Source organism: Amphiura filiformis, chromosome 6 (assembly GCF_039555335.1).
Source record: "Amphiura filiformis chromosome 6, Afil_fr2py, whole genome shotgun sequence".
NCBI lineage: Eukaryota > Metazoa > Echinodermata > Ophiuroidea > Amphilepidida > Amphiuridae > Amphiura > Amphiura filiformis.
The window spans coordinates 27,685,037-27,702,112 of NC_092633.1; the positions used below are offsets into that span (position 1 = coordinate 27,685,037).

Consider the following 17,076-nt stretch of genomic DNA (forward strand, 5'->3'; position numbering starts at 1 on the left):
ATAAATTGAAATGCTAACAAATATATCTGCTAGTCGTGCTGCTGCAGACTTAGAAATAAACACGAGCAATACTATTATGCTTATATTTTCAAGTAAATATTGTAAGTGCAAAATTATTAACGTTAGAGAAGGTAAGAAAACAAACAAAGTAAATGTGGATTTAATCGGTGAACTAGTGGGTGGGTTTTGGATGAAACTTGGGGCGGTTCTATGGTTAGTTGGTTACCGTAAATAATAATGTGCATTTGTATAGCTTGGTTATCTTTGTAGGATGTAAACGAGTTGTCTTTTCACGGTGGCCTGCTGGCTGTGCAGGCCTGCCATTACCAAAGTTCTATTCCTGGTTTGTGAAGTTCATCTTGGGTAGACCAATGGGAGTCCATGTAAGGCAGCTTGCCTCAAGCCATAGGATAAGGCTAGTCTTCGATCAAGCTCTAACTCATGCCATTGGGTTTGTGTTACGGTAACAAGCTATATGGCATTGCAATTGGTAGAGTAAATCGCAGCCAAGAGTACCCCGACAAAGAGCTGAATTGAAGTCTAATGTGATTCATTATCAGATTTCATCTAAACACTAGGACCACAATGGCCTCATCCCAATGACATAGTTCTATAACCTCAATTAAACAATAATAGTGCAAAATTTGACCTCAAGTTGCAGTGTATGAGTATTTGTACCCAATTATTTTAAAGGTCATTCAATGAATGTACAAATGTATTGGGGTTAAAGAACTGTGCCCTGATAGATGAGCATGTTGTGGATCCTAGTGAAAGCTGTGCCCTACTCAGCTCAATGCATCTTCTTGTGGAAAACAAAAACTTTTATCCTGGGTGATAACTAAATTTCAACCTTCAGAACAACTTAGAGGCTTATGGAGGATAATGAAAAGATAATTGGACAAGTTTCTATTGGGCAGGAGATTAAATTGATGGTATCCAAAGTTAACCTTAAGTTCATATTGTTAGCATCAAATTGCTGTGTGTCATGTGATATTTATGAACAAATTGGCTTGCAAAAATTTTTCAAATGATCATTTGGCAAAAATTTTCAATCGTAATTTAAAAAAAATCTCACATTTACCTATCTTCCTCAGTACTTAAATGTTATTTTTCAACCATCAGCATAAGCAAATAAACAAATTCTAGTAATTACTTATATTTTTGAGATTTTTTATACATCTTGTGAAACAAATCTTTATCAATGGCAAAGAAAAAATGGTTTTATTATATTAATATAGAAATTGTATTAATTAGTTCGTTGGGGTGATTTACTTTTTGAAGGAAGCCTGTCAAATGTTGCCTGACAGTCAAAAGGTCATTGCATGTAAACAATGAATAATTAGTGCCTTGAGCATTGTTCTATCATTACCTTATTTAGCCATTGTAGGTCTACTAGGTCATGGTTTGTGTCAGATGTAATAGGTTTGTACCAGAACAGCCTGAAGTTCCCATTCAATTTTATCTCCCCCCCCATCCCAACAGTATAAATTAAATCAAACATTTATTTTTAAGGAAAGGGCATTGTGGATTTTAGTAAGTTATTGGTCTTCATGCTTAATATCACAAATTTGTAAAGCCAGAAATGATTAGCTTTTAGGTTCTTGAAGTTTGGTCATATATTTTATTGCAACCACACCCACCCCTTAAAATAACCTCTATCAAGACAATACTTAACGACTATATGATACTGATATTAAGCATAAGCTATTGCTGTATATGAAAATCCAATATTCATCTATATTAATGGAATGATATCATCACTATTTTAAACCCAAGTAGATCAATATATTTATTATAACGCTGGCGCATCTGTTGTTAGAATAATTTTTTCTCATTAAATCGAAAATTATACTATTTATTTAATCTCAGCGTAATTCATCATTGTTTTGTGTTTGTTAGCAATTTATGGATTTATTACGGAACAGAGTGTTGTATCAATCTCAATTAACTTTTGTTTAAAAATAAAGTGCTCACAAATATTTATGTCTTCCATGTGATCGTGGAAGCCAACAGATGCATACATACGTACATTGTGTAATGTAATTTACTTACACGTTGTACAGATGACAAATGTACATGATCCGTACTGACAATTGGATGTTAATTAACGTTCTTACACTGTGGACTCCTTTATTACCAAAATAGTTGTTATTTTGGCTCTAGCTGGCTGTTGCATTTAATTTGACCTATCAATAAATACATGTCATTTCCATATGGTCTGTATCATTTGCATTGGTGTGTGGTGTTTACAATAAGCAGAATGAGATACAGGCTTTGCAAATTTATGATAATTGCTTAGGATAATTGTTTGGCAAACCCAGTGCTTTCTTTGCAATGTCAAAAAGTAATCTAGCACTATACATTTGATATGTCAAAGAGTTGATTTGTTGTATTAAAGATTTCATGCTGTGTTAAAGAATGATGAGCACAATTTGTTCTTTATAATTAATATTAAAAATAATAGTGCTTCCTGATCAATATAAACATAGAACAAGTGCTTCCAAAAAAGGGGAAAACATAAAAGGACTAGATATTGTAGATGTGATCATGTAGCTAATTTAAGTAATTGTGTACCAGCTAATATCTCTGGCAATACACTGCTCATTAAAGGTTGAAGTATATTTAAAAGTGTTCGTCAGCAATTTGGGGAAAATCAAGCAAGTAATAAATTATTACTCCATATTATTATTAAATAGGATTATTTATAATTAATTTGGAATTTTTTAAGTAAAATTGATTTTTCCCCCCATCAAAATACAAGTCATTTATTTCCGCTCACTATTCATATTTATTCAAGTCTATCGGGGCAAACTTGAATTTTATCTCATGTACATGTAATTCAAAGAAGTTGTGTCAAGGGGGATGAAGGGGGAAGATGGTGGAGGAGAGGAATACACAGAGTCTTTCAAAGAAAGTTTTGGAATTGAATCAAATTTAGGTTTACACTCTTCGTTTGATTTGGTTTGTTTGAAGACAAAATTTATGTTTGAAATTTGCCATGATTTACATAATAGCATGTTATCTCATTGCATGTTAATTGCATAGGTATTTTCTGCAGCTCCGAATGTACATGCACAACGGTACGTCTTTTGATCAAGTGTATATAAAGGCTTTCCTAAACTTCATATCCCCTAGAGACAGCGGAAGTTATTCCTAGTGTTGTTGACAAATACATACTTGCGGTTTAGCAGCGACTTACAATTTCAGCGGCCAGCTGTGTAGCTTGCCATTGCGAGCTGATGGTAATCGTAAAGACATGAATAGCTAGCTGCGACAATAACGATGTCAACGAGCTCGCTACCAATGCTTAATGTGAGCACCAGTAGATAATAATGTCACAGGGCATAGAGAGTACACACTCGCAATTGGACTGTGCAGGGGGATGTTTTCATGCCGTTATTTTTTCACTATTTTCACAGTTCTGAACTTGTTTTTGGGATGTTATTTGTGCAAGTTTATTCATTCTAAAATATTGTTATATGGTGTAAAATATTTTTGAAGCTTTTAGTATAATCACGCTATAACCTTTCACTTCCTAAAAAGTAAAAAAAAAACAATATTTTTTTCCCTGCTATATATTCTGCACCAAACTGACTATACATAGGAAAAAGTTTTGTGTTGATAATATTATCACCAGAAAGCAATGAAAACCTTTTTATAAGCTCTTGTCGTAATTTTTAGCTTTTTTTCCTTAAAAAATTAATTCTTTAGCACTTTTTAAATTACAAATTTGTTGCGTAAAAAGTGTGGCAATAAGCTGCGTAAAAAATAGCATGTTTAAATATCGTCTTCTTGGTTTTGACTTATGACTAAGGTTTAGTGGGATGGATGCTATTTAGGGGTGTATTTATGGACGCTGAACTACATGGAATGGGAGGGGTTAAATCGATGACTTGGCGGACATGACCAACAGCGAAACTAATCGGTTACGTGGGATTGGGCACGGAGAAAAAGTTGCGGGTTATTTGTGACTTACATATAAGGGGGTCAGTGACTCACTTGGTATAAAATAATGCAATAATTTGATGTAGTAATGGACTCTTGACCTTGTTTTCAAATCTGTGAAAGTGATACACATCCTATCTCAGAGTAAGTCAGTCAGGTTACCTGATACTTGGTGTATTCATCTTGGGCGGAGATGAGCTCTGACTATACTACTAATCATAATTTGTAATTTGAGTTCTATATAATTATTTGAAAGTTGAGGAGCAAAGTTTCTTTGTTGTTTCTGTGTATTTGGTCTTCCTCATTAGTCAACGGACCAGGGGGGACCTACTTTGATTGGCTCAAAATACGGACTGGGACACAATCATCTGAACTTGGATGTGTGTATACATGTTTCTTTAGGCCCATTTCCAATATAAACAAAGGTCCGCTTATGAGCCAATCATGCATATGATGTATAACATGCATATAATGTATAACATGCACCTGGACATGCACTTGGGCCAGGAAAGGGGCTTTTTATCTGATGAGAGCCTTGATTAGTTATCTCTTGAAGACATTTCAAAGACATAGATGATACTGGATTATGAAGTACATTATCTCTGTAAAAATATACTACCCTTTGTTTAAGAATTGATCCAATTGTCTCTGATGCAATTAAATTAAGCTTACTGGATATCATTAGTACCAAAAGGCTTTATAGTTTATTAAGAAGTGGTTAAAAGAAATTATTTAATCAAATTCAGGTTAATGACTGCGCATCAGTTGTTTTGAGGGTAGTGATAAAAATGTTAAATCTGAACATTTTGCTTTTGGAACAGAAGAAGTATATATTCCGAGATCCAAACAAATTATCTAGATTTTTCACAATACCTGAAAAATACCTAAATACACAAAATGTATACAAAGCTGGTGATGAAACTCTGGTGATATAAAATGTTTTATATAAACGTGTGGATATCAGTGATGTTTATGTAGTCACCCATCATCAATATCATATTTATTACATATGTACAATTTTCAGTGGGAGTGATGAAATTAAACAGAAATTTAATATGTTAGCCTTTTATCAGGAATGATGGAGCTGTGTCCATCCGTGTCTTCTTGTACTCAGCTAGAAGATTCGAGGCCGGTGCAGTTTGAGTGAACAGTATATCCAGGAGTTTGATCTGGACTTGATTGGAAGAATATTATCTCTCTTTTGATTTTGAGTTAACTGATATCTAACCTCAATTTTAATCATTTCTCTCTCTCTCTTTCATTGTTTATAGGAAATGGTTTTAAGAAGAGAGATCACAGTAGATCCTTCGAACAACAATGACATGACATCAGGTAGGCATAGATGAAAAATAGATCAAGGTGTAGGGGCATGTGTATTGTGGGAGGGGTGTTTGTAAACATGGGCAAACAAGGACACACATGAGAAATCTCTGTACAACAGTGGACACACAGGAACCATGAACATCCATGGTTCCTAGATATAAAATGCCATAAGAAAGTGTTATAGCAAGTGACCGTACTTGCCAGTATAGGGCAAGTCTATAGGCACGCGGTGTATACTAAAAACATGTGTTTTCACATCCTCGTTTGGCGATGTTTACATGTGGGTGGGGGGAATAGTGTTTGTGGACCTGAACTTGACAAAGAAGTTTGTAGAGGTCCTATACCTACTGTCCAAGGAGTCTTCCGAACTTATTTTCTATATAACATTATGGTAAGAGGAAGATGTATACATGTCTAATTATCAAACACACATACGGTCTCTTCCACCGAGGATGGTGTGTAGATTGTAGAACATGCATACATCCTCCAATTTCTGAGGATGTGGGCAACATCTCATGTTTGGTGGCCCTGCACATGATGTGATACAGTGCCTGTATGTAGGTGGTGTGTGTGTGGAGGGAGTGCATTAGTAGTAAGGTATTTCAAATGTACTTGTTTTGGACATTACAAGTGCTAATGCACAACAAACAGGCCATCAGCAGTCTCTGTACAGTGTACATAGATTTATTTCAATATGTTACTCTAGTTATTGCCTTCCTTTCAGTTTCAGGGCACTGTTGGTATGAATAAGGTCCAAAAATCTAAATTTAATCACATGGAAACCAGGCATGCACCAAGATAAAATCTGCAAAATGTATTCTACTAAATAATATTAATGTTCATATTATACAAATGATCAAATCCAGCTATGGCATTTAAATAAGACCCTTTGAATCTAGAAATAGACCTGCACATTATCAACTTTTAACTGAATGGAAAACTTTGGAATACTATTGAATTCTTAAATGATACTGTGGTTGTCATACAGTGAGCCAAATATAAGCCTATTGTGTCAAGTCACAATTCACTGAACTTTGCCAAGTCTGCCCGCTAGATGACCCTCAAACTTAGTCCAGCTTTTTGGTTCACTTCACTCCATAATATGATGATAGATGCAGATTAAATATATAAATATTACTGTACATTTGAGTGTGTTGGTGTGGATGTTGTTTTTAGTGTACATGTCTATGCACCAGTGGGTGTGTGCACACCAACATTTGGTGTTTACCATATTGAAGTGGATGCTTATTGGAGCAAATTTATGTGTGTTTCAATAATAATGGACCCTGTGATGCTTTTTGGTATTTTGGCTTCAAAATAACGCTCAGCATTGAATTGACCTTTTAACAAGTTTGGTATTCAATGCCGTAACGAAATTTTCAACATTAATGCGATGAAATTCTTACAAGCCAACTATAAAAAAATTATGTCGCTTTAATGTCAAAAATATTTTTTGTTTGCTTGACATTCATCCAATATTACCTGGTTCACAGATATGTGCATCTACACATGTATGGTTTGAGAGTGTGTGTATGATACTATGGTTCCAGTGAAGATAATCTTAACCTTCCTATAGTTTGATCAACTCGTAATAGGCGGGAAATGTTAGGCTTTTACCACTACGCTGAAAAGTAGACCCATGTTAAGAGTGCTATTAGTTAACCTGTCTGGCCTATATTTTGTGTGTTAAAGAAAGTAGACAAAGTATAGGACTTGAATTAATGATTTGTGATGCTTTTGGCAAGATGTCACAAGACAATTCTGGAAATAAATTATTTGGATATTAATCCACAATGTTATAAGGCCCGCGGGTTACAAAATGATCAATGTATAGCAATATGTTACACTTCCTCATGTAATCAAATGCCACTCCTCCTGTTTTGTTGCACAGGTTACCTGTAAATGTGCCTTTTCATGTCAAGAAATAGACTGGCTAAATAACTTGTTAGTCAATAAAGTACCATAATTTGCAAGCATTAAGGCTCTATTTTTTCATTGAAGACCCATGTTGAATTGGATAGCCTGCAAGCAACTTTAAACAAATGCATTGTGGGAAGTGTACTGTAACATATCATCTCTGCTATGGTGAAATATAATAAAAGAATGTCAGCTGATGTATGTCAAATGACAGATGTACACAATGACTTGATTGAAATGATATACATAAAGGTGAAAGCACAGGCAGGGTACAAAAAGCATCAAGCTCTGCAATATATGCCTCTTCCTCTACCTAAGGAACATGGAACAGACACCTGGTAATCTAATATACCCATTCAAGATATGTGCATATATAGCAAAGAAAGTAGCCACAGCTGAAACTCTTTTGGCCACAAAAACTGTTGCAAGCGACTGCTTCCAGATAGTAAACCACAGTAATTTGACAAGATGTTCCTAGGCGAACAATGAACTGTACTGCAATCATTCAGCTATAAATATTCCATACTTTTGGAAAGAAGTTTCCCTTCAACAAAAGTTCTAGGTATAGTTGTTTGAAACAGTCCAGGTGAAGGACTTCCTAATCTCCTACAATTCATTCATCCCTTGCAACTTACATATTGTGTATAATGCTTGTCATGCAAAAATGAAGCATCTTAGAAACTAGCTCTAGATCTAGATGTGCTAAAATGGCTTGGTACGTGCTTTCACAATAACAAGATATCCTGGCTAAACTCCTATTAGGCTGTCTCGATGCCAAAATTGTTATTGTTTGCTGATATCCTATGAAGAAAAGGAAATCAAACTAAATAAACTCTAAACTTGTGCACATTTTGCTTAATCATTTCTGTGTAAATAGTTTTGTTTTTCGCCAGTCTTCTAATCTATCCAGTTTGTTTTGTTAAACCAGGTGTGGACCCATTCTTGAGTAGCAACAACAACTCCAGCTTTCACAGTCGAACAGAGAGTGGTGATAGTGGGTGTGCCATGAGCAACTACAGCCATCCCAGGACACCAGATGATATCCTGAGTGAAGATATGGACACATCAGATGGTAGGTCTCTCCACAAGTGTCCATGATGAGTATTTTCCTTAAGATCATCATGCTTTTTTGTTTGTCTTTCACACAAACCCTGGCTTCATTCCATGTCTCCCATGCTTTCTCTCTTTTTCCACTGTTCTTCTGCATGTTGTTTTCGGTTTTCCAACCTGTTGTTTTTTCTTCTGGTTACCATGTCGGGTCGGTCATGCAATGATGATCATGCTGCTTTCTGAGGACATGACCAATCCAATTCAATGTTAGCCTTCTTATGGCTTCATATCAATGCCTTTCTTATATCTTTTGATCACTACTTTACCCAAAACAACTTTACTGGTTATCGGCAGCAGACTTATCCCCCCTCCAGTTTCCATAATCAGTTTAGATTCCCTTTCTTTGTCAACTTCACTCTCTGGCCTTTGTTCCAGTGATTTGGTATCCTTTCTTGTTTCCATCTTTTGTTGTCTCAATGTCTAACTTTAACAATTCAGATGTTGTCATATCCAGTTTGTAATTTTCTCTCTGCTTTTCCAGTTTTTAAGTTTTCCAATTGCATCTCTCTGCTTTTCCAGTTTTAATTTTCGTATTGCTTCTCTAACAACTGTTTTGCTAATTGGTTGTGTGCTGGTGGTATCCAGTTCTGGAAAGTCATTACTATAAATAATTTTAACAGGGTTAGGGCGTTTCTGTTCAGAATTTACTCAAATGTTCTGTCCACCTTTTCTTCTGTAATGCGATATTTCCTGGATTATCCTTACCTGCTGCTGCAGAATAAGGTTTGTCATTGCATATATTTTTGGTTATTCCATATAGTGTCTTCATCTGTCCGTTTTCAGCTGCTCTTTGTATGTCATCTACCAAATTTTCCAACCATCTCTGTTTGTTTTTTCTTATACTTGTTTTTAATTAACTTAATTGTATTTCCAACAGACTAAATATACTTTATCTGTTAAATTTGAATTTTGTTATTTTGATTAAATCACATTAGTAATGGCTGTCGAATTACATTAGTAGTGAGTGGCGCAAATTACGATTTCCACTGGCCATATTTAATAATTTAAATCGAGCAAAATTAATGAACTGAAAAGATAACTGCATTTTGTAGTTAACAGATGTCACAATACTGACAAGGTAGACAAGAAAATTATTGATTCTAACTTTAACACCAATGCTTTGTACTATGCCAACGATACTGTACAAATGTAATTGATAGACAGAATAAGCTATTTCAGTTGAAATCCATTCACCTCCTACAGAAAATATGAATTTAATCTTCCAAAATGGGGTTACTAAATTAGATTAAGTATAAATATTAATTCATCAGTGGTTGCTTGCCTGTTTCCTATTTTCAAGTTTTTAATCAAAATAAGGCCTAAAAAAATTATTTGATTGGCGTAATATAAAAAAAAAAGGTAGGTAGGTAGGGATTTAAACTTTTAAAGCTGTAAATTGCATAAATTGCATTTGAAAAAGGCCTTCGAACTTTTTTCTTTATTTATTTTTGAAATTTATTTATTTGTTCATTTTTTCCTTTAAAACTTTGTTGTTTTGTTGGAAAAAAAAGTCAAGAGTCGGGCCTACTTTTAGGGTAGGTCGGGTTACGCCAATCAAACAATTTTTTAAGGCCTAAGTATGGATTAATTCATTTATTTAAATCAACAAATGTATCTTATTATTTTCCATTACCAGAACGCAAGACAAGCACACCACATAATAGCACAGCCTCCACACCGCAGAGAATGACAACCGACGTCCTGGACTTGATGCAAGGCACAAATGTTGACATGGGATCCATCGATAACGGCCCCGAAACACCCACGCCGAACATGGATAGCGATGAACTGGTACCGAGTTTGCATGAAGCTCTTAATACTGACATTCTTGGTGATGTGGAAGCTATCCTCTCACCAACAAGGATTGATAACAACTTTTTGACATTGTTATAGGGGGAAGTACCATGTACCTGTAATAATGGGTGACATTTTTAAAACCAATATGTGTGAGTACTTTCATGCAGATATTGTGAGTGAGATGGAACGGTGGTGAAGAAGAAACGTGGAAGAGTGCACTTTTTATATGTACATGAGCAGAACCACGAGGGATGAGGATCAAAGACGCAATCTGTTCTCTTCATATCGAAGAATGATGCAGCAATTTCATCAGATATGTCGTTGAAGAATGATGCGACAATTTTATCAAACATTTAGATCATGTCGGAGAAAAATGAAATAAAAATTTGATCAAACTTGAGAGCCTTATGACCATACAATGGCATTATTCAAGCAACAATAAGAGGGATGTAGTAATAACACCTTTGTTTTGCTACTTCCCTTATTATGGCCACCATGCATATATCGTATTTATATTCTTGACATTCAAGGAATGCATGATATTAACATGTATCTAAAACTTGCCAATTTGTGCTTTATCTCAAGAAGATGACAAACTATCAAAGTGCCTGCCCTTGTTTGAGGAATTCAACAGCAAACAGAATGTTTTGCTCAAAAATAATATTTACTATGTAGAACCATTCAAGCACATTGTATTGCCTTTATAAATCTCCTAGTTCCCACGAAGGGTGTATTCTCAAATGTGGAACTCCTAGATCCCACGAAGGGTGTAGTCTCAAATTATGTGGATGTCCTAGATCCCCTGAAGGGTGTATTTTCAAATAATGTGGAACTCCTGGATTCACTGTAAGTGTGTATTCACAAAACCAGTAAGTGTTCTTCCAGTATGACCTGCTGCATTTCATATTAACATCTTCAATTTTTATCTGGGTGGGTATCTTACAAAGACTATTTTGTGTGAATAGTTAACCAATAAGGCCTTCCTATTTTTCATCAATTTGTCCACCATGTTACACTGAGTTTGACAAACATGGACAAGATAACTTGGGTGTTGTGGTAAACAGCAGTGAACTACACTTGAAAGGGTGAAGAGTTTGATAAAGGGTCACAATCAAGTATAACTTTGTTAAATTCAGACAATGTATGTATATCATGTATGTGTGTGTGTGTAAAATGAAAAACACTAATTAAGTAAATAAATGACCATTCATGCCGAGGTCATAGAAGTACTTATCATTTTCATATGTCATAATAAGGAGGTGTATACTATCACATAGCTTTAATGACATAAAATGACCTGAGTTCAAGTGTGCAAAGTTTAAAACCTGTAGTTTATGAACCACTACTGGCAGACTGTTGGATATGGGCTATTCCAATTGAAATCCATACACCCCATGTGGAAAACATGACCTTAATCTTCCACATGGTAAGATTTTGGTAAAATGGTGTTACCGGAATGGGTAGCTCCATTTGAAATCTACACCCCCAGTGTGTGAGATTAATTTTACGTTTTCCATCATAGGGGTGTATGGTTTCAATCGGAATAGCCCAATACGTCTTGTACGTGCAGTGATACAACCAAATGGTATGTCATGATTACTTGATTCATGACATATTGAATTTCATGAACATACAACTATATTTAGAGTTTGTCATAGTATAAAAAGAACTGGTGATGAGCTGTGTGATGATTTGCACCAGTGTTCCTCATGATTTATTTTCATCACTGAAAAGTAAATGACCTAACCGTGCCTTAATTATGAGATTTGATTCATTCGGTGTGTGTGTGTGACATGACTCTAAACCTTGAAGTATTTTAACTAGAGTAACAGTTTTGTTTCTTGTGAGAAGAATCAATGCGGTGCAGGAACCTCTTGTAAGACGATACCTGATTTTAGTCATTTATATATCTCTGCACTTTTTTAATTCAATTTTTAAAAATCATTTGTTACATAATGTATGTGTATGGATGAGATCAAATTTGACAAACGTGTTGCATATATCACTCTTGATAAAATAATGTTTTATCATTGCATGAAAGAACAATTCATCATTTTGGTTAATTAAGAACTAAAGAACTATTAAGTGTAGTGTTTAAATTAGATAGATGAATTTCAAAAATAATGGCAATTATGAGAGTAGTTTCTGCTCTAATGACAAAATTCGGCAAATGTATTCACAGATGCTATTCTTTCAAAGTGATTGTTTTCAGAGCAATTGCTAAGCATTATCAGATGTGTACTATGAATGTATAGAGTTTGGCAATTGAAACAGGTTTTTTCTTTCAGTTTTGTATAAAGTGGTACATATGATTCCTGATATACATGTATATTGCAATGGTATTCATGCAGTCTTGGGTCTCAAAGTTGGCCAGGACAGACCAGGGGAAGTCATGCCTAGGCACTGTGATGATGAACACTGTAAAATGGATGGGAGCAAGTGTTTACTTTCCCTGAAATTTGGGTATATGTATGCCAAATAAAGCATTTTATCCCCACATTGATCCAATTTTGGTTAAAACTTTCTTCAGATTTACCTATTATAAAGACAATTGCAAATTCTTGTGCACCAAATCTAATTTTCACTGGGCCAAAATTATGACATACGGCCACTGAGTAAGCACTGATGGGAACTAGCTCAAGTCAGTTAGGGAGTCTTAATTAGAACAAGTACATTTTGCCAATTAAATGTGAGGTAAGAGTATCGCCATTCATTCAGTACATGAAGTTAAGTTCAAATAATCAAAAGTTGAATTTCAAAAGCACAAGTTCTTGGAAGTTACAGTAAAAACCAATTAAACACCTACACAGGATCATGATTTATGTGATCTGCTACCCTTGTCTGCCTGTAAATATAATATGTATATCATGTATTAGGGAGGTAATTAGTAAGTGTAAGAATGAGGTACTAGTAGATAGTCTAGCTGGACTGGGATATTTATTGCATTCTTATGTGGAACAGGTTGAATTGAAATGGGTCATACCAGCTGGTAAACAAGAACTACAAGGGTAAGGTTCACACTCAAACATTTGTGACAAAAACAGACATTTTTGGGTAGGTTATCAACTTTTCAGGTTTTTACCCGTCTTAAATTTGGAGATATTTTGCTCCACAATGCTGTTTTCCCCAATGAAATCGGACATTCCTAAGCAACGATATTGAGTTCGTAAGTTACGTTATTATAAAATTGGAAATTGAGATATCAGCCTTTAAAAATATTATTGACAAATTGGCTTGAAAAATGTCTCAAAAAATGAAAGATGCCAGTTATATTCTGGTCTGAAACTATCAGACAATATTTTAAACATTAGTAACATCACAAATTCGCAACAAACCCAAATTGTGAAAAAATCACTCCTGGGCAGATTTTTGGCTATTTCTCCATTTACGATCCTGCCCAAAAGTGTCTGCTTTCGATATACCATGTCACATTTGGTAAATTGTTTCACATTTGTGATAAATAGAAATGTATACACCAGAGGATCCAAGGTGAAAATGGCATGATCATGAAGGTATTATGTACTGATTAGTTTTTAACTTTGGCATTACAGAGTCATGTTAATATATTTACTTATGGTTCAGTGGACATAATGTGCTGTCTGTAATAAGTTGTAATATTATATTTATACAGATGAATTGAATCAAGTTCGGGAGCAAGTTGAAATGTGTGTTTGCTATATAGAAAGCAGTTAATGTATTCAAAGATCAGTACAAGACAATAGCAATTGTTTGTAAAGAGGACTCTTGTTACATATTTATTGATAAGGGTAACTTATTGATAAGGGTAACTTATTGATATAGGTAACTTATTGATAAGGGTAACTTATTGGAGTTTGGAATTAAAACTTATTGGATTCCCTGTCTTCTCCTTTTGGAGAAAATCAGCTTGGATATCAGCTATTCAAATGTATGTCAACTGCACTTATTGGAACAAATGAAAATAGATTGATTGAAAATGTTGAAACTGGTTGAAAATATTGAAATTGAACTAGAGTCACATGGATTTGAGTGGCTACAGTATTGCACCTATCATATCATAGGTGCATCTTCAGGCCAACTGATGATCTGCCGAAAATTGACCTGTGACAAGTTGATGTTGCTAGGGATGGTGCAAGTCGAACAACCAGTATTGACACCACCTGGGATCATAAGGTGCAATACTGTAGCCATTCATTGTTCCCAATTAGTTTATCTTTATACCTGATGAATTAACTAATTCACAAACATAAATGAAAATGGACTTTTTGCCAAACTATAAGCACTGATTTGCTGCTGTGTGTTTTCCATTACAAGTTCACAAATAGATCAGGAGAATCAGGCTGGTTTGCTGATGAACAATCCGGGACATATTCACTGCCTACATGAAATTGCTGTCTTTAAATTTTTCAATTACCTTAAAAGTTTGCATGCATGTATAAATGGCAAAGTATGTGTAAATTGGACATGTTCCAAGAACATCACTGCTACAGGGAACTGATTATGAATCAGGGATCATCCTTTGAGATGTTAGAAAATGTTTTGAAAAACATTGGCATTGTTAAAAATTTTACTCTTAAATGATTTCAGTTATTCCTCACCCAAGTCCAATTTAAATGTATTTACTCATCAGCTTAATTAATATAAAACACCAATTTTGTATAAGAACACATACTATGACTATCACAAAAAGTTAACCTCGGGTCTTACTGGTACATGCTGTTAGCACCATGATGCGTGTGACAGAGCTTGTCATAATCACTTATGCCTGGTCATATTGGTGTAGTTAGCACATATGAATCGATTAGATGCCTTAATCATCTAGTGCAGTTACCACAAAATGGACTCAAGATGTTGAGTAAAGTGATATGTACATGTTATGATTGTAATGCAATACTAAACCTAATTCACTATGTGCCTTCCACTACACTCTCGTAAAACTCATTGTACAAAAAAGTTTGTGGTCACAAGATTAAGGATATATATTGTGTACGTAGGAAATGTGTAGGCCGAGCAGAACTTTTGTTCCACCAATTTGTAAAGAATGCTATTTCATATCAATACATTTAAACACACATATATATGTGTAGATGTGTGAATATTGTATACTGGGTATTGTATACTGGGTATAGAACACTGACTTCAAAGTATAAAGGTGAGAGCAAGAGAGATATTTATTAAGTGTTAACTTGTCTTGTTGGTAACCACCTCATACTGTGAGTTTACAAGGTGAAAGACATATCACATACTCCAACTAGGTTCAATTCTTTAATTCTTTTGATAGCAACTGCAAATCTGAAAATAGCATAGGAACATTTTCTATAGTTGGGCTATTCAGTTGAAATCCATACACCCTTATGGAAGATGTGATCTTAATCTTCAATACAGGTGGTGTAGATATCAAATGGAGTCATCCATTCAGGTAACCCATTTGAAATTGCACTCCTTGTGCGAGAGATTAAGGTCATGTCTTCCATAGTGGTGTATGGATTTCAACTGGAACAGTCCTTTCTTAACTTCAATCTGATAGGAACAAAAGCTAGTTTTCTGTCTGCAGTTCCATATATTCAAAGATGTCCAAGTTGTTGACTCTGCATAAATATGCAAGAAATTTATCTGAATTATTTGGCATATTGTGAGAAAACAATTCAATAAGTCAACAAGTTTTGGCTGAAATTGTTGGATAGGGCTGATATTGGTGTCAATTAGCCAATACCACTAATTATCAGTGAAAAAGAACCAAGCCTGGACATTTTACAACATCTTGCCAGTTGTTAGGAAAAAAATACCAATGTTTGCAAATATCTATGAGACTAATTCAGGTACAGCTGTAATGTGCCTTTGTGTACAGAACAATAAGCTGTCAGATTATGTCCCAAATGGTTATCATGTCCCGAGGGTGGCCTACCTGTGGCCTACTGGTCACATACAGCCCTTTGCAACAGTCCACTGGAATAAATACGTTTTCAAAATCTTGTCAGAGTATTACCCAAAGTGTGTGCCTTTATTTGAATACTTTGACCATGCATGCAGCAGGTCACACTTTCTGTAATTTTACATTTTCTATACCAAAAGTTTGTCAACTTTTTTCCTGACAGGCATTTATCCTATGATGTTATTCACTCAACCAATGAAAACCTCTCGTTTATCAACCTCATGTTCAGCATCGGGTTTGTAAAGATTGGTTATAGCTGGTTGGTGAGCTGTGACCTAGCCTTACAAAATTACATAGACCTTGCTTACCTCTGTGTGTGAAGAAATTATACCTCCTTGGTAAAATAGAATGTGCCTTAGCTACAATAACTTTGGAGCACTCAACATTTGTATATTCAAAAAACAATCACAATTGATTTTTTGTAGAATAACCTTTTTTAATATAAGTCTTTGAAACAGAAGCATAAAAGTCATACTTACAGCTTTGATTACTTTTCATAGGTGTACTGGTGATGAACAGTATTGAACACACATTAAAGATGGAAGAAATTATGGTGACAAAAAGCCCTCAAGAGCAGAGAAGTATTTTTAGGTGAAATTGTGAAAGTTGTGCTTGTCAAAACCAAGTGGCCATTTTACTCACTATTTGGTGTCTTGTCCTGCCATAGGAGGACTACATCAGAAATTATACTCTTTCCTGGGGAAGAGAGGGAAGTGTAGAACTATGTACATAAATGACTTGAATATTTGTTTACAATGTAAATATATCATCAATAAAAAAGTAACATTTTATGATATAGTCAACCAACTGCACATCTTATTTAAGTTGCCATTTTTGGCGCACAGTACCAATAATTTCATAGATATATTTTGTATTAGAACTAGTACTCTCAATTTGTTTGTTGATAATGTTGTTATATAGTATTAATAACAGTATGTGAAAAGCAGTAAATAGTAATAATTTCTCACAAAATTGTAATATAATGAATTGTGTATTCTTGTATAGGGATAATCTGTATCATATGACCATTGTACTATTCTTTTTGGATTATAACCAAGGAAAATTGATGCTTA

At 34.8% G+C, this 17,076-nt stretch overlaps 1 protein-coding gene across 1 annotated transcript in view; it reads left to right on the top strand.

Moving 5' to 3' along the window:
• LOC140155208 (transcriptional coactivator YAP1-like) overlaps positions 1-12,107 on the top strand; it is a 44,662-nt gene extending 32,555 nt beyond the window's left edge. The window contains 3 exon segments of the mRNA XM_072177952.1: positions 5,217-5,277; positions 8,114-8,257; positions 9,932-12,107. Coding sequence (XP_072034053.1) covers positions 5,217-5,277; positions 8,114-8,257; positions 9,932-10,188 — 462 coding nt within the window. The 3' untranslated portion in view covers positions 10,189-12,107.
• The last annotated feature ends 4,969 nt before the right edge of the window (positions 12,108-17,076 follow it).